The sequence below is a fragment of the Nerophis lumbriciformis genome, linkage group LG36 (genome assembly GCF_033978685.3).
Source record: "Nerophis lumbriciformis linkage group LG36, RoL_Nlum_v2.1, whole genome shotgun sequence".
NCBI classification, from domain to species: Eukaryota; Metazoa; Chordata; class Actinopteri; order Syngnathiformes; family Syngnathidae; genus Nerophis; species Nerophis lumbriciformis.
Genome location: NC_084583.2, coordinates 8,162,744 through 8,180,915, shown reverse-complemented (window position 1 = coordinate 8,180,915; position 18,172 = coordinate 8,162,744). Strand labels below are relative to the sequence as shown.

The following is an 18,172-nucleotide window of genomic DNA, read 5'->3' as shown; positions in this document are numbered from 1 at the left end:
TCATGGTTAATGGAGGGAACTTCTCACCTTTTCTGAATGCCCAGAGCCATCCCAGCAAGTAGAATGTAGGTGATGAAAGCCATTGCTAGAAAAGCAAAAAGACATGTCGTAACGATCTAAAGAAATTCCAACATGCTTCTGATCCGGGTCACATGATATGCAAGCTCACTCGGTATGTAAAGATCAGGTGCGTTCACATCTTGTCTCGGAGGCAGCGGAGTGTCCCGATGGTAGCGAACTTCCCAATCCTAGAGCCACCGTAGAAAAATGTTCACAAAAAGTTCCATGAAATCACCCGCTTAAAAGTTTCAAACCAATGAGACTCCAGCGTCATCAGACGTGTCATTTCTTGTTTTAGGGATCTTGACGTGGCTAACTGCTTTCTACACTTGTGTGACGTGTGTATTTGCCACTCACCCTAGCAAAAAAAAAGGTAACTTAAAAGACTTCATATTTGTTATGCCAAACCAACTTTTATTACCTGTTGGCACCCGTTTTGTGTATTTGGGATCCTCGTAAGTCTTGAAAACTTGAAACCAAACCATGGAGGCATGGTAGAGATATTTATAAAACACTCTTGCGTTAGCTCCAAAATGAGCCCTCTGGAATTTAGGACTTTAGTGAGATATTTTGCCTAAGTTACGTTGGTGGAAATCTCCATATATGGTAGCAGTTTACCCGAAAACCTTTGCGTGAGTCTGTTTTTTCCCAAGTTGTAGTCAAAAGTTGCAATCGATAAGTCCCTTTTTTCTCTCTCCTTTTGTTGTGGGGTGCATGCTACAATCCTGCGCTGTTGCTATTGCTAATAAAAAGTAGCTAATAGTTCTAACTAGGGTTGTCCTGATACCAATATTTTGGAACCGGTACCAAAATGTATTTCGATACTTTTCTAAATAAAGGGGACCACAAAAAATGCATTATTGTCTTTATTTGAACAAAAAATCTTAGGGTACATGAAACATATGTTTATTATTGTAATTTAGTCCTTAAATAAAATAGTGAACATTGTCTTTTAGTAGTAAGTAAACAAACAAAGACTCCTAATTAGTCTGCTGACGTATGAAGTAACATATTGTGCCATTTATCTACCTATTATTTTGTCCACATTATGAGGGACAAACTGTAAAAACGGATTATTAATCTACTTCTTCATTTACTGTTAATATCTGCTTATTTTCTGATTTAACATGTTCTATCTACACTTCTGTTAAAATGTAATCACTTATTCTTCTCTTCTTCGATACTTTACATTAGTTTTGGATGATACCACACATTTAGGTATCGATCCGATACCAAGTAGTTACAGGATCATACATTGGTCATATTCAAAGTCCTCATGTGTCCAGGGACATATTTACTGACATTATAAACATAATATAGATTTTAAAAAAGGAAAAAAGATTTTGTGACGATAAAAAAATATAGATGTAATCATAGTAGTATCGACTAGATACGCTCTTGTACTTGGTATCATTACAGTGGATGTCAGGTTTAGAGCCACCCCATGGCATTTGTTTACATTCAGGTGCGCTAACTTTTGTTAGCGGTGACGCCGGTGAGCTATTGTATGCTCCTACGGTGTGTAGTGAAGCATGTTTAGCTATTCCTCGTCCTGCAATGATAATGATACTTGTAAGAAACTTACTTTATTTGTCAGGCGAGGATTAGTGATTTAGAAGTAGCTAAAACACTGTGGATGGATGTTAGCTGCTAGCTAGCTAGCCATGTCTTAAAGCACCTCTTCCTGAGGGTGTTTCAGTGTTATAACTTCACCTTTATCTTTACTTTTTAGGCCAAAATGAGTCCATTCTCCCTTTTGTGTCTACACACCGTGTCTGCTTGTAAGTACTCTGTGTGTGCGCGCTGTCGAACATGCTCCTCTGCTCGTAAAACCAGCAATGCCATGACGTGAAGGCACGCCGTCATGCCCGTTAAAAAAATAAATAAGTAAATACATTGGGAACCGGTACTTTTCAAACAGAGTATAGTACCGTTGTTGATTCATTAGTACCGCGATACTATACTAGTACCAATATATCGTACAACCCTAGTTCTAACTTGTATCTGTCAGTAGACTCGATATGGAAGCGCTAAAAACGACAACGTGGCTGACGAGGTGAATATCCAGTCTAGGGGCGCTTGGCCTAGAGGATAGTTTTGGCACATAAATAAGACTGCCCACTAAAATGGCGCATTCTGAAGAGTCTCAGAAAGGCTTGAAGAGGGTTTGTAAAACTAAATCTATGCCAAATTTCGGCCAAAGCGCCACTATTTCATGTTATGTAGTGTTTTAGATGTATGGGGAAAAAAATCATAATATGACCCCATAATATGATAATTTTAAGATAGTGTGATCTTATGAATAATGATGATTATTAAGGCCGTTGCATCAAGTCACAACGGCGCAAAGAACTTTTGAAACCATCCATCCATTTTCTACCGCTTGTCCCTTTTGGGGTCGCGGGGGGTGCTGGAGCCTATCTCAGCTGCATTCGGGCGGAAGGCGGGGTACACCCTGGACAAGTCGCCACCTCATCACAGGGCCAACAGTGTCCAATTATATTGTTTCATCGCATGCATTTCAAGTCAGTTTGCAAACCCAACAGGATCTGAATTAATATATTTCTCATTGTTTATTTGGTAAAAACGGTTTATAAATCCAAATAAACTTGGTCGACTCTCATTATACAGTACAGTATAACATATTGTATTCACAAGTCCCTAGATTAACCATAAAGGTTTCTCACTTGCTAGGTCAAACCATAGTATTTCTTTTACAAACTTCAGCTTCTCCAGAACTCTGCAGCCCGGATAACCACCAGAACCCCTTCATTCCAGCACATCACCCCTGTTCTGCAGCAACTCCACTGGCTACCCATCAAACACCGTATCCACTTTAAAATAATTCTCCTCACTTTCAAAGCTATCCATAACCTCTCTCCATCATATCTCTCTGACCCGCTCCATGTCGCCACGCCCTCACGTTCCCTAAGACCTTCTTCATCCATCCATCTCACTGTCCCCTTATTTAAAGTGTCCACCGTGGGTGCCCGAGCTTTCAGCCGCTCATCTTTGGAACTCATTACCAGACCTTCGTAACTTAGACTCAATATCCCTCTTCAAATCAAGAGTCAAAACACACCTATTCCTGACTGCTTATTCATTGTAAATCTTATCGATCTTTGTTGTTGTTTTTATCCAATGGATTTTATTGTTTAGATTTTGTACGGTGTCCTTGAGTGCCCAGAAAGGCGCCTTATAAGTAAAATGTATTATTATTTTCTTGTAGAGTTTGGGGTCCAATTATTTTCATTATCAGAGCACAGATAGTTGACTTGTAATTTAAACTGTATTCACTGTGTTTGTACATATGCTGTTCCTATCATTCCTACCAGCCACTGATTAAGTCAGTATCTCTTTAGAGCTGGATAAGAGGTAGGAAGTATCATACCCAAAAAGATCATCATGAACTTGTGAACACTGTGTCTCATGTTCTGATTACCTGATGTGTGTAAGGGAACATGAGGATCATGAGCTTCTTCAGCACGTATCTGGTGTCCACGGCGAAGAAGTATTTCAGCTTGTTCACAGACATAAACCTGCTGATCTGCAAGGCAAACAAAGGACATTTTAATAGTCGGATGTGCTCGACACGTCTGCCAAAGTCAACAATTACTCATGAGTCATTTTTAAGCACAGGCGGTAGCAGCATTGCGTAAAGTTTGGGTTTCACACGGAACATGTAGTTTGTCGTCAGAACGGTAGAATTGCATCTATTTATGGTAAATTGGTGCCTTTCCCAATCAACATTCAGAATAAGTTATGCAGAATTATAACATTTTAATTGCGACAACGAGGAAGGACTGTTGATAGGTACTTTCACTGGTTCTGAGTCAACAAAAAGGCAGTGGGAAAATGCACAGGCGGAATAGGCCAGGATGATATTTGATATACAGTGGTACTTCAACGTGCCCCAACTTACGAGGGTTTTGTGTTATGCTTCGGGGTGCCAGCAAAAAATTTGAGTTGCCAGCCTTTCGCCGCTAGTTAGCATCGCAAATGTCACAGTGAACTCCTACGATCTGCCCAAAACATCGGGTCTATGCTCGCTGGCATTAGCTTATAGTGACAGATTAACATTACTGTGTTTTACAACCATTGGAATAGAGCGGGGGTGTCAAACTCATTTTAGCTCAGGGGCCGCATGAAGGAAAATCTATTCCCACGCGGGCCGGACTGGTAAAATCATGGCATAATAACTTCAAAATAAAGACAACTTCAGATTCTTTTCTCTGTCTTACTTTGGCCAAAAATAGAAGAAGTGCATTCTGAAAATGTACATACTACAAATAATCCTCATGGCAAAACACTTGTAAATATGAAAACTGAGGAAAAAATTGGTGCAGTTTTAAAAACACCATGAACGTAGACTTTGTCATTAAAGGCATTAAACTTTAAGCACTTCCTGTTTAGCATTCTAACGTTGGCAGTAGAGATGTCCGATAATGGCTTTTTTGCCGATATCCGATATTGTCCAACTCTTAATTACCGATTCCGATATCAACCGATACCGATATATACAGTCGTGGAATTAACACATTATTATGCCTAATTTTGTTGTGATGCCCCGCTGGATGCATTAAACAATGTAACAAGGTTTTCCAAAATAAATCAACTCAAGTTATGGAAAAAAAAATGCCAACATGGCACTGCCATATTTATTATTGAAGTTACAAAGTGCATTATTTTTTTTAACATGCCTCAAAACAGCATCTTGGAATTTGGGAGATGCTCTCCTTGAGAGAGCATGAGGAGGTTGAGGTGGGCGGGGTTGAGGTGGGCGGGTAGCGGGGGGTGTATATTGTAGCGTCTTGGAAGAGTTAGTGCTGCAAGGGGTTCTGGGTATTTGTTCTTTTGTGTTTATGTTGTGTTACGGTGCGGATGTTCTCCCGAAATGTGTTTGTCACTCTTGTTTGGTGTGGGTTCACAGTGTGGCGCATATTTGTAACAGTGTTAAAGTTGTTTATACAGCCACCCTGAGTGTGACCTGTATGGCTGTTGACCAAGTATGACTTGAATTCACTTGTGTGTGTGAAAAGCCCTAGATATTATGTGATTGGGCCGGCACGGCACGGGTTGGGGAGGAGACCCTGCCCCAAGTGGAGGAGTTCAAGTACCTCGGAGTCTTGTTCACGAGTGAGGGAAGAGTGGATCGTGAGATCGACAGGCGGATCGGTGCGGCGTCTTCAGTAATGCGGACGCTGTATCGATCCGTTGTGGTGAAGAAGGAGCTGAGCCGGAAGGCAAAGCTCTCAATTTACCAGTCGATCTACGTTCCCATCCTCACCTATGGTCATGAGCTTTGGGTTATGACCGAAAGGACAAGATCACGGGTACAAGCGGCCGAAATGAGTTTCCTCCGCCGAGTGGCAGGGCTCTCCCTTAGAGATAGGGTGAGAAGCTCGGTCATCCGGTGGGAGCTCAAAGTAAAGCCGCTGCTCCTCCACATCGAGAGGAGCCAGATGAGGTGGTTCGGGCATCTGGTCAGGATGCCACCCGATCGCCTCCCTCGGGAGGTGTTTAGGGCATGTCAGACCGGTAGGAGGCCACGGGGAAGACCCAGGACACGTTGGGAAGACTATGTCTCCCGGCTGGCCTGGGAACGCCTCGGCATCCCCCGGGAGGAGCTGGACGAAGTGGCTGGGGAGAGGGAAGTCTGGTCTTCCCTGCTTAGGCTGCTGCCCCCGCGACCCGACCTCGGATAAGCGGAAGAAGATGGATGGATGGATGGATGGATGGGCCGGCACGCAAAGGCAGTGCCTTTAAGGTTTATTGGCGCTCTGTACTTCTCCCTACGTCCGTGAACACAGCGGCGTTTTAAAAAGTCATAAATTTTACTTTTTGAAACCGATACCGATCATTTTGAAAATCGATACCGATAATTTCCGATATTACATTTTAAAGCATTTATCGGCCGATAATATCGACAGTCCGATATTATCAGACATCCCTAGTTGGCAGTTTATTAAAAATGTTTTGGAAAAGCAACCGATTGCTCCCACAAACTGCCGCATTGGTGAAATCCGCATACTGCCACAACACATTTATTTATCATCATTCAAATATTACAATTATATTCAAACATGGTGCCAGTTACAAAACGACACCATAGCTTTGTGATGTGGCTTTAGTGAACAGAGTCTGCCGGGACTTAAGACTTTGTTTTTAATTCTTCCACCTTCTGTAGCCTTTGTTCCGTGTCCATATTCTTGTCTTTGTGTTTATTAGACGTTTCATAGTGCCTTCTTAGATGATATTCTTTCATTACAGCCACACTTTTCTCCACACAGGTTTGCCTTTTACCTCTGTGAACATGTACTCTGCCTCCCACCTGGCTTGAAACCCCCTGTTCTCACCCTCCACCTTCCATTTAGCCCTGAATGTTGATGAATAATGAAGCCGAGGCCCACTTGCGGCGCTTCAGTGAGTTTGCGGGCTACCGTTGCATTGTGGGGGATGAAGTATTGGTGCGTGCAAAACAGCAGCAGGCGGCTGTGGCCTGTGGGCCTGTTCTAATACTAATCGAATATCATCCCGGGGGCCATAGATCATTCATTCGCGGGACGGATCTGGCCCGCGGGCCTTGACTTTGACACCTAGGTAATAGAGAGTGAGCGTGAAGGACAGTGCTGAGAAGAAGCGGATAATATTAATTGAATTATAGAAAGAAATCATCAAAAAACATACCAGTCTGCACAATACTGAAGCAGGAGGCCAGCCTAGGGTGTTAAAATAATATCTAAACTGCGGACATTTATGCATCAAAATATGGAGAAGCCGCTGATGGATGGGTTTGACTGCTGGAAGGAGATACCATAGAAGTCCGCTCTCTTAGATAAATACTGTCTATTATTATTACAATGCTTTTAAATTTGACATAGTTTGTAGAACATTCTATTGTCAGTGGCCTAGTGGTTAGAGGTTGTGAGTTCAAACCGAGGCCGAGTCATACCAAAGACTATAAAAATGGGAGCCATTACCTCCCTGCTTGGCACTCAGCATCAAGGGTTGCAATTGGGGGTTAAATCAACAGAAATGATCCCCGGGCGCGGCCACCGCTGCTGCCCACTGCTCCCCTCACCTCCCAGGGGGTAAACAAGGTGATGGGTCAAATGCAGAGGACAAATTTCACCACACCTAGTGTGTGTGTAACAATCATCGGTACTTTAACTTTAACTTAACTTTATTGTTTTTCATGCACTTTTTCCTTATATAATGGTAAAATTGTGCCGTTTTTGGGGGCCAAGCACCAATTAAATTGATTTCAACTCATTTCAATGGGCAACATAAGTTGAGGCACCACTGTATTGACCCACATATACACTCTTAGTGATTCATGTCACATGGCCCTTGTAATAACACAAGCGAGCTCACCTCCTTGCCCACCATATCCTTGCCCTGGTTGGCTAAGGACGAGCCGTACATCATTGCAGCGTTGGCCATGGGATCAGCAAACAAATTGTTCCCTCCAGGTTGCATTTCGTTTGGGGGCCCCGCCATGTTGTATCCTGGAGTGTAATAACCCTGAGTGTTGACGGCTGATGTGCTGGTATCGTCAAAAAGCACAGATTCTCCCCCCATCGGAGCTGCACGACCTCTCTGTTTACCTGGAGGGAAAGAGGTAAACATAGTATACATTTCTTTACAAATAATCTCTGTGATAATGTGTCGGATGCTGCGTTCCATTTTTATGCAGATGACGCGGCCATATATTGTTCATCCCCTGCGTTTGCTCGAACTCTTGAGCTCCTGCAGTCTGCTTTTGATGTTGTTCAGTACCAGCTGACTCAGCTGAGACTATACTTGCCAACCCTCCCGGATTTTCCGGGAGACACCCGAAATTCAGCGCCTCTCCCGAAAACCTCCCGGGACAAATTTTCTCCCGAAAATCTCCCGAAATTCAGGCGGAGCTGGAGGCCACGCCCCCTCCAGCTCCATGCGGACCTGAGTGACGTGTTGACAGCCTGTTCACACGTCCGCTTTCCCACAATATAAACAGCTAATGATCGAGGGCGAGTTCTTGGTTTCTTATGTGGGTTTATTGTTAGGCAGTTTCATTAACGTCCTCCCAGCGCGGTAACAACACACAACAACAGCGTCTACCGTAAAGCAGTTCGTCTGCCGTAAACAGCAATGTTGTGACACTTTTAAACAGGACAATACTGCCATCTACTGTACATGCATATGTGACCCACCCATAATGTGTCACATTTTTGTGTTGATTTATTTATTTTATTTTGTGGTTTGAATTCGTTTTTGAAGCTGTCATTACACATTTATCAGTATTCACATTGGTCAGTAGGGGGCAGTAGGGCATTTCTTCCTAATTGAATGCTATCACCTGCAGACCGGAAGTGTCTTGTCATTCTGATGAGCGCGACCAGTCTGTGAACAATTGAAACGTCCTGTGTGCTTTTTCCTCCTGTATAACAGGTTAGTTTTGGTGAATCAACTCACGGAATAATATCCATGTGATCTTTATAAGTTTAAGTACACATTCTGATGGTGGAGCCTAACTCTAAAGTGTTTGTGAGTTGTAGTTTGTATTTGTGAATGAATCCAGTGCACAGCTGCAGTAATCAATACAAAAAAGCGATGTGAGTGCGCAATGTTTATATAGGAACTTCTGATCCTAATTCAGACTCCCAAATTAGAGCTCCCGTTTTCTTATTGATTATATAATGTATATTTGTATAATGTGTGTGTTCTGAAATAGTGACAGAGAATAGAACAAGGATGGACAATTCAACCCTTAACTCAACAATATATATATATATATGTAATAAAAAAAAAATATATATATAGCTAGAATTCACTGAAAGTCAAGTATTTCTTATATATATATATATCTTAACCACACCCCCCGCCCCACCCCCCACCTCCCGAAATCGGAGATCTCAAGGTTGGCAAGTATGGCTTAATGCAGAAACATCTAAGGTGATGTAATTTTCAAATGGTAAACAATTGCCATTTAACACTCCGATAATACCAACTGCTCAAAAGGTTGAACTTGAAATGGAACTTGGGGATTGTTATTGATGAGAATTTGTCTTTTAAATCTCACTTTGAAGAACTTATAGCTAAACTTAAATTTAAATTTGGATTTTTCTTTAAAAACTAGTCCTACTTCTTTTCACGACAAGTTAGTAAACGCTTGACTCGAACCACTTTTATGCCTTTGCTAGATTATGGAGACTTGCTTTTCATGAATGCACCTTAAAACGTATTTGAAAAAACTGGATACCCTTCATCACTGAGCATTATGTTTGATTACTGGTTGTAGTAGCCATTTTCACCTTTGCACTTTATATGCAAAGGCAAACTGTCAATTTTTGTCAAATCGCAGATTTTATCAGTGGAAAGTTTTTATATATAAATCACTTCTTGGTCTGGTATATGATGTAAGGACACAAACATTAGCATACACATATGATCTACAGTGCTAAATCATGCCAGGTTGGTCTATTTGCTGAATAAACAAAAAGTCAAACAAACTGGACTGACTGAACAACAGGTTCCTGTTTTAGGATGTTTAGCGAAGCCTGCTATTTTCTTCTTTCACAATCTTTTTATGCTGCCCTTTTTTTTGCTGCAGCTGTTACATATACTGTAATATTGTACATAGTGATTGGGATTTGTTATATATATATATATATATACGGTATACACACACACATACATATACATATATATATATATATATATATATATATGGTATATATTATATGTAAATATTACATATGTTATATTTATATTGCTACTATGGTAAATGTTTAGTCTACTTTATACCTTTTGTTTTCACCCTCTTTTTGTGCCTTTGGGTGCATTATCCTTTCCATCCTTTGTAACTGAGCTACTGTGTGGAACAATTTCCCTTGTGGATCATTAAAGTTTGTCTAAGTCTAAGTTTACTAGGGATGTAACAGTACTGTGGGTACCGCGGTTTTACGGTTTCAAAAATCCTCACAATAATGCCGTGACGTGTGACGGCGTCAAAACAACAACTTGGTGAGTGTAGTTTTTTTTCTGGCGCCTTTGCATTGGCCGGCCTTAAAATAGACTACATCTCCCATAATCCTCTGTGCAACACAGGACCGGCAAGATGGAACGCCAAAGGCGAGAAATGGAGGAAGCATGTGGGAGAAGTGTGTTTGTAGTAGATAAGAGGAATTGTGTTTTTATGGACATCTTCTTAACATTTCATCAAAATCCATCCATAACTTTTTGAGTCATGTTGCTAACAAACAGACAAACAAATGCCACAACTTCACCGTAAAATTTACAGCGTATTACTGTAAATGGAAAAACAGTACTATAGTTTTTTTTTTTACTGTAAAATCCTGGCAAAGAGGTGACAGTTTTTTTTACTGCAAAATCTGTTGTCATTTCTACAATTTAATGAATAACTTGCTTTGATATAACTCAATCCGATATTTATTTTGTTTTCATTTTAAAAAGTTTGAAATTAATGATAGTATTATAAATGTTGCATTATTAGATAAAGTTTAACATATACTCAATAGCTTACAATACATGTATTTCTGTCTGTCACAATGAAAAGATTACATTTAGTAAATGATAAATTGCTTTATTGACTCATATTATTTCAGGGATTTCGCGGGCCGCATTAAATGACGTGGCGGGCCAAATCTGGCTCCCGGGCCTTGATTTTGACACCCGTGATGTAGACCAAAGCTCTGAGTCGGTCTGCCTTAAGCCAAATGTTTTAGGGTAAATTATTTCAATTTGTTCCAATGTGTGGCACCTTGATACAAACATATGTTGATTGACAGGCTAAAAGTAACATGTCTTCCTTCACTTGTTATTTTCGCAGTTTTATGTATAAAATATGAAAATCGCAATTTTGGAGAGAAAAATCGCAATTAGGTTTTTCCTCCAAATGGTGCAGCCCTACTATACAAGCAAAACCAATTGACAATGTATTCCATTTAACTATTGTAGATAATTCTGGCTTATGAAGTGTGATGCTTTGCTCATATGTTGATCAATATACATCATACCATTAGGTCAAACCTGGGCAAAATACGGCCCGCGGGGAACATGCGGCCCATTAAAATGTTAAATCCGGCCCGCCGGACGTTCTACATCATTTTTTTAGACCTTTAACATCAAAACTGTCGCTGCCAATATGATGTGCAGTGCTGTTTTTAAATGACCATAAGTCTTGAACTATAGAAAGTATTTCAATGGTTGAAATCTGCACTTTTGAGTGTTATAGGATTTATTACGCTAATCTGCGTCACAACAGCTCAAACCAGGAACAAAGCAGAGGGGGCGGGGTTTGTTTTCAGAGCAGCCAGCCTCAAGCGCCTGTGTCAGGAACAGATGTGGAAGCAGATTTTTACATGATAATATATCATATTGTAGGTGTTTATTACACTTTGCATTCACATTTTGCTGTTTTTTGTTGTTGTTGTGTTTTGCTTGATTGTAAAAGCCTTTCTAATTTGGCTTTTACCTGATATCATTTTATTGAAGTCATTTGTATTTTACTTTTTATCCTATTAGTTATGCAAGATTTTATTTAGTTATATTTATTTATTTACTGTAATATATAATATATAATATAATTATATATATAAAATAAAATACAAGTAAGACATGAAAATTAATAGAAAAAAAAAATATATATATTCCATCCATCCATCCATCCATCTTCTTCCGCTTATCCGAGGTCGGGTCGCGGGGGCAGCAGCTTAAGCAGGGAAGCCCAGACTTCCCTCTCCCCAGCCACTTCGTCCAGCTCCTCCCGGGGGATCCCGAGGCGTTCCAAGGCCAGCCGGGAGAGATAGTCTTCCCAGCGTGTCCTGGGTCTTCCCCGTGGCCTCCTACCGGTCGGACGTGCCCGAAACACCTTCCTAGGGAGGCGTTCGGGTGGCATCCTGACCAGATGCCCGAACCACCTCATCTGGCTACTCTCGATGTGGAGGAGCAGCGGCTTTACTTTGAGCTCCCCCCGAATGACAGAGCTTCTCACCCTATCTCTAAGGGAGAGCCCCGCCACTCGGCGGAGGAAACTCATTTCGGCCGCTTGTACCCGTGATCTTGTCCTTTCGGTCATGACCCAAAGCTCATGACCATAGGGGAGGATGGGAACGTAGATCGACCGGTAAATTGAGAGCTTTGCCTTCCGGCTCAGCTCCTTCTTCACCACAACGGATCGATACAGCGTCCGCATTACTGAAGACGCCGCACCGATCCGCCTGTCGATTTCACGATCCACTCTTCCCCCACTCGTGAACAAGACTCCGAGGTACTTGAACTCCTCCACTTGGGGCAAGATCTCCTCCCCAACCCGGAGATGGCACTCCACCCTTTTCCGGGAGAGAACCATGGACTCGGACTTGGAGGTGCTGATTCCCATCCCAGTCGCTTCACACTCGGCTGCGAACCGATCCAGTGAGAGCTGAAGATCTTGGCCGGAGGAAGCCATCAGGACCACATCATCTGCAAATAGCAGTGACCTAATCCTGCAGCCACCAAACCAGATCCCCTCAACGCCCTGACTGCGCCTAGAAATTCTGTCCATAAAGGTTATGAACAGAATCGGTGACAAAGGGCAGCCTTGGCGGAGTCCAACCCTCACTGGAAACGTGTCCGACTTACTGCCGGCAATGCGGACCAAGCTCTGACACTGATTATACAGGGAGCGAACTGCCACAATAAGACAGTCCGTTACCCCATACTCTCTGAGCACTCCCCACAGGACTTCCCGGGGTACACGGTCGAATGCCTTCTCCAAGTCCAAAAGCACATGTAGACTGGTTGGGCAAACTCCCATGCACCCTCAAGGACCCTGCCGAGAGTATAGAGCTGGTCCACAGTTCCACGACCAGGACGAAAACCACACTGTTCCTCCTGAATCCGAGGTTCGACTATCCGGCGTAGCCTCCTCTCCAGTACACCTGAATAGACCTTACCGGGAAGGCTGAGGAGTGTGATCCCACGATAGTTGGAACACACCCTCCGGTTCCCCTTCTTAAAGAGAGGAACCACCACCCCGGTCTGCCAATCCAGAGGGACCGCCCCCGATGTCCACGCGATATTGCAGAGTCTTGTCAACCAAGACAGCCCCACAACATCCAGAGCCTTAAGGAACTCCGGGCGGATCTCATCCACCCCCGGGGCCTTGCCACCGAGGAGCTTTTTAACTACCTCGGCAACCTCAGCCCCAGACATAGGAGAGCCCACCACAGATTCCCCAGGCCCTGCTTCCTCATAGGAAGACGTGCTGGTAGGATTGAGGAGGTTTTCGAAGTATTCCCTCCACCGATCCACAACATCCGCAGTCGAGGTCAGCAGAGCACCACCCCCACCATACACGGTGTTGACACTGCACTGCTTCCCCTTCCTGAGGCGGCGGATGGTGGTCCAGAATTGCTTCGAAGCCGTCCGGAAGTCTTTTTCCATGGCCTCCCCGAACTCCTCCCATGTCCGAGTTTTTGCCTCCGCGACCGCAGAAGCCGCACACCGCTTGGCCTGTCGGTACCTGTCTGCTGCCTCAGGAGTCCCATGAGCCAAAAGAACCCGATAGGACTCCTTCTTCAGCCTGACGGCAACCCTCACCGCCGGCGTCCACCAACGGGTTCTAGGATTACCGCCACGACAGGCACCAACTACCTTGCGGCCACAGCTCCATTCGGCCGCCTCGACAATAGAGGTACGGAACATTGTCCACTCGGACTCAATGTCCAGCACCTCCCTCGTGACATGTTCAAAGTTCTTCCGGAGGTGGGAATTGAAACTCTCTCTGACAGGAGACTCTGCCAGGCGTTCCCAGCAAACCCTCACAATGCGTTTGGGCCTGCCAGGTCTGTCCGGCATCCTCCCCCACCATCGCAGCCAACTCTTCAGCTCCGCCCCTCTCTTCACCCGAGTGTCCAAAACATGAGACCGCAAATCCGATGACACAACTACAAAGTTGATCATGGAACTGCGGCCTAGGGTGTCCTGGTGCCAAGTGCACATATGGACACCCTTATGTTGGAACATGGTGTTTGTTATCGACAATCTGTGACGAGCACAAAAGTCCAATAACAGAACACCACTCGGGTTCAGATCCGGGCGGCCATTCTTCCCAATCACACCTCTCCAGGTTTCACTGTCGCTGCCAACATGAGCGTTGAAGTCCCCCAGTAGAACGAGGGAATCACCCGGGGGAGCACTCTCCAGTACTCCCTCGAGTGAATCCAAAAAGGGTAGGTACTCTGAGCTGCCGTTTGGCGCGTAAACGCAAACAACAGTCAGGACCCGTCCCCCCACCCGAAGGCGGAGGGAAGCTACCCTCTCGTCCACCGGGTTGAACTCCAACGTGCAGGCTTTGAGCCTAGGAGCAACAAGAATTGCCACCCCAGCCCGTCGCCTCTCACTGCCGGCAACGCCAGAGTGGAAGAGAGTCCAGCCCCTCTCAAGAGAAGTGGTTCCAGAGCCCTTGCTGTGCGTCGAAGTGAGTCCGACTATATCTAGCCGGAACTTCTCCACCTCACGCACTAGCTCAGGCTCCTTCCCCCCCAGCGAAGTGACGTTCCACGTCCCAAGAGCCAGCTTATGTAGCCGAGGATCAGAACGCCAAGTGCCCTGCCCTCGGCTGCCGCCCAGCTCACACTGCACCCGACCTCTATGGCCCCTGCTATGGGTGGTGAGCCCATTGGAGGGGGGACCCACGTTGCCTCTTCGGGCTGTGCCCGGCCGGGCCCCATGGGGACAGGCCCGGCCACCAGGCGCTCGCCATCGTGCCCCACCTCCGGGCCTGGCTCCAGAGGGGGGCCCCGGTGACCCGCGTCCGGGCGAGGGAAATCTGGGTCCTTTGTTTGTGTTCTTCATCGAGGTCTTCGAGCTGCTCTTTGTCTATATACAGGTAAAAGCCAGTAAATTACAATATTTTGAAAAACTTGATATATTTTAGTAATTGCATTCAAAAGGTGTAACTTGTACATTATATTTATTCATTGCACACAGACTGATGCATTCAAATGTTTATTTCATTTAATTTTGATGATTTGAAGTGGCAACAAATGAAAATCCAAAATTCCGTGTGTCACAAAATTAGAATATTGTGTAAGGCTAATACAAAAAAGGGATTTTTAGAAATGTTGGCCAACTGAAAAGTATGAAAATGAAAAATATGAGCATGTACAATACTCAATACTTGGTTGGAGCTCCTTTTGCCTCAATTACTGCGTTAATGCGGCGTGGCATGGAGTCGATGAGTTTCTGGCACTGCTCAGGTGTTATGAGAGCCCAGGTTGCTCTGATAGTGGCCTTCAACTCTTCTGCGTTTTTGGGTCTGGCATTCTGCATCTTCCTTTTCACAATACCCCACAGATTTTCTATGGGGCTAAGGTCAGGGGAGTTGGCGGGCCAATTTAGAACAGAAATACCATGGTCCGTAAACCAGGCACGGGTAGATTTTGCGCTGTGTGCAGGCGCCAAGTCCTGTTGGAACTTGAAATCTCCATCTCCATAGAGCAGGTCAGCAGCAGGAAGCATGAAGTGCTCTAAAACTTGCTGGTAGACGGCTGCGTTGACCCTGCATCTCAGGAAACAGAGTGGACCGACACCAGCAGATGACATGGCACCCCAAACCATCACTGATGGTGGAAACTTTACACTAGACTTCAGGCAACGTGGATCCTGTGCCTCTCCTGTCTTCCTCCAGACTCTGGGACCTCGATTTCCAAAGGAAATGCAAAATTTGCATGGTTGGGTGATGGTTTGGGGTGCCATGTCATCTGCTGGTGTCGGTCCACTCTGTTTCCTGAGATCCAGGGTCAACGCAGCCGTCTACCAGCAAGTTTTAGAGCACTTCATGCTTCCTGCTGCTGACCTGCTCTATGGAGATGGAGATTTCAAGTTCCAAAAGGACTTGGCGCCTGCACACAGCGCAAAATCTACCCGTGCCTGGTTTACGGACCATGGTATTTCTGTTCTAAATTGGCCCGCCAACTCCCCTGACCTTAGCCCCATAGAAAATCTGTGGGGTATTGTGAAATGGAAGATGCAGAATGCCAGACCCAAAAACGCAGAAGAGTTGAAGGCCACTATCAGAGCAACCTGGGCTCTCATAACACCTGAGCAGTGCCAGAAACTCATCGACTCCATGCCACGCCGCATTAACGCAGTAATTGAGGCAAAAGGAGCTCCAACCAAGTATTGAGTATTGTACATGCTCATATTTTTCATTTTCATACTTTTCAGTTGGCCAACATTTCTAAAAATCCCTTTTTTGTATTAGCCTTACACAATATTCTAATTTTGTGACACACGGAATTTTCGATTTTCATTTGTTGCCACTTCAAATCATCAAAATTAAATGAAATAAACATTTGAATGCATCAGTCTGTGTGCAATGAATAAATATAATGTACAAGTTACACCTTTTGAATGCAATTACTGAAATAAATCAAGTTTTTCAAAATATTCTAATTTACTGGCTTTTACCTGTATATATTGATATATTTATTTTTTCTATTAATTTTCATATGTCTTACTTGTATTTAATTATCCATCCCATCCATCCATTTTCTACCGCTTGTCCCTTTTTGGGATCGCGGGGGGTGCTGGAGCCTATCTCAGCTGCATTCGGGCGGAAGGCGGGGTACACCCTGGACAAGTAGCCACTTTTATTTTATTATTTATTATATATATTTATTTTTTCTATTAATTTTCATATGTCTTACTTGTATTTTATTATTTATTTATTATATGTATATATATTTATTTTTTCTATTAATTTTCATGTCTTACTTGTATTTTATTATATATATATATTTTTTTCTATTAATTTTCATATGTCTTACTTGTATTTTATTCTTATAAATGATAAATGGGTTGTACTTGTATAGCGCTTTTCTACCTTCAAGGTACTCAAAGCGCTTTGACACTACTTCCACATTTATATATATTTTCTATTCATTTTCATATGTCTTACTTGTATTTTATTCTTATATATATTTTCTATTAATTTTCATGTCTTACTTGTATTTTATTCTTTATCTCTAGACAAGGTTCTTACTATTTTACAAGTTTTATTATTTTTATTTTCCCACGTTTCCAAGATGAGCCATCTGCCTCAGGGGTTATCGGCCGTGCTTGTGGGGGCGCCTTTGTGTCAGTGTCCTGGTGGCCATGGTCTGATGACCTCCTGGTGCAGATGTGATAGTGTTTACTCACATGTCTCCTCTGCACTCAGCCATGCAATCATTGGTCCATATAGTTGCATATGTGTGTGTGTGTGTGTGTGTGTGTTTGGTATCTATGTCCGTGCATACGTATGTGATAATGGGGGATATGGGTCACCGGGGTATTGTTTTTAACTTTGTAAAGCACTTTGCGTTGCATTTATTTTATGTATGAAAACTGCTTTATAAATAAAGCTCGATTTGGATTTGATTTAAAAAGATCCACAGTTATGGAGGAGCTGGTCTGAGAAGTAAAACATGTCCATATATTGTTAATATTCAGTGTTTTATTGTTCATAGTTAATATTGTAAATCCCACTTTCTTTATTTTCATGTACATTTGGGTGTCACATTCAGTAAAAAAAATTTAAAATTCCATTCCTTTTTTGAACGTTTTTAGCATTCAGCAGAGGTTTTGTATTAGTGTTCCTAAAAATAGGTATACAGGCCCTCAGACACATTTTTTTCTCTAAATTTGGCCCCTCGAGTTAAAATAATTGCCCAGGCCTGTTGTAGATAAGAGGAATTGTTTTATTAATGGACAGTATAAAACATTAATACTACCATCTCCACGGCTCTAGAGTCCAGTGGTGACGTGCTTTACGCCACTGCCTCCCACGCTTTGCATTGGACTTGGTGATGTATGGCTTAGATGCAGCTGCTCGGCCATGGAAACCCATCCCATGAAGCTCTCTGCGTACTGTATGTGGGCTAATTGGAAGGTCACATGAAAGCTTGGAGCTCTGTAGCAACAGAACGTCTTTGCACTATAAAGTTAAAGTACCAATGATTGTCACACACACACGAGGTGTGGCTAAATTATTCTCTGCATTTGACCCATCACCCTTGATCACCCCCCTGGGAGGTGAGGGGAGGGGTAAGCAGCAGCGGTGGCCGCGCCCAGGAATCAT

General features: G+C 43.4%; 1 protein-coding gene across 1 annotated transcript in view; it reads right to left on the bottom strand.

Moving 5' to 3' along the window:
- The window catches only part of yif1a (Yip1 interacting factor homolog A (S. cerevisiae)), a 31,868-nt gene that overhangs the window by 12,485 nt on the left and 1,211 nt on the right, over nt 1–18,172 (bottom strand). Inside the window, exons 3-6 of the mRNA XM_061930244.1 lie at nt 7,435–7,667; nt 3,503–3,607; nt 170–248; nt 28–85 (exon numbers count right to left, since the gene is read on the bottom strand). Coding sequence (XP_061786228.1) covers nt 28–85; nt 170–248; nt 3,503–3,607; nt 7,435–7,667 — 475 coding nt within the window. The remainder of the gene's footprint in view (nt 1–27; nt 86–169; nt 249–3,502; nt 3,608–7,434; nt 7,668–18,172) is intronic.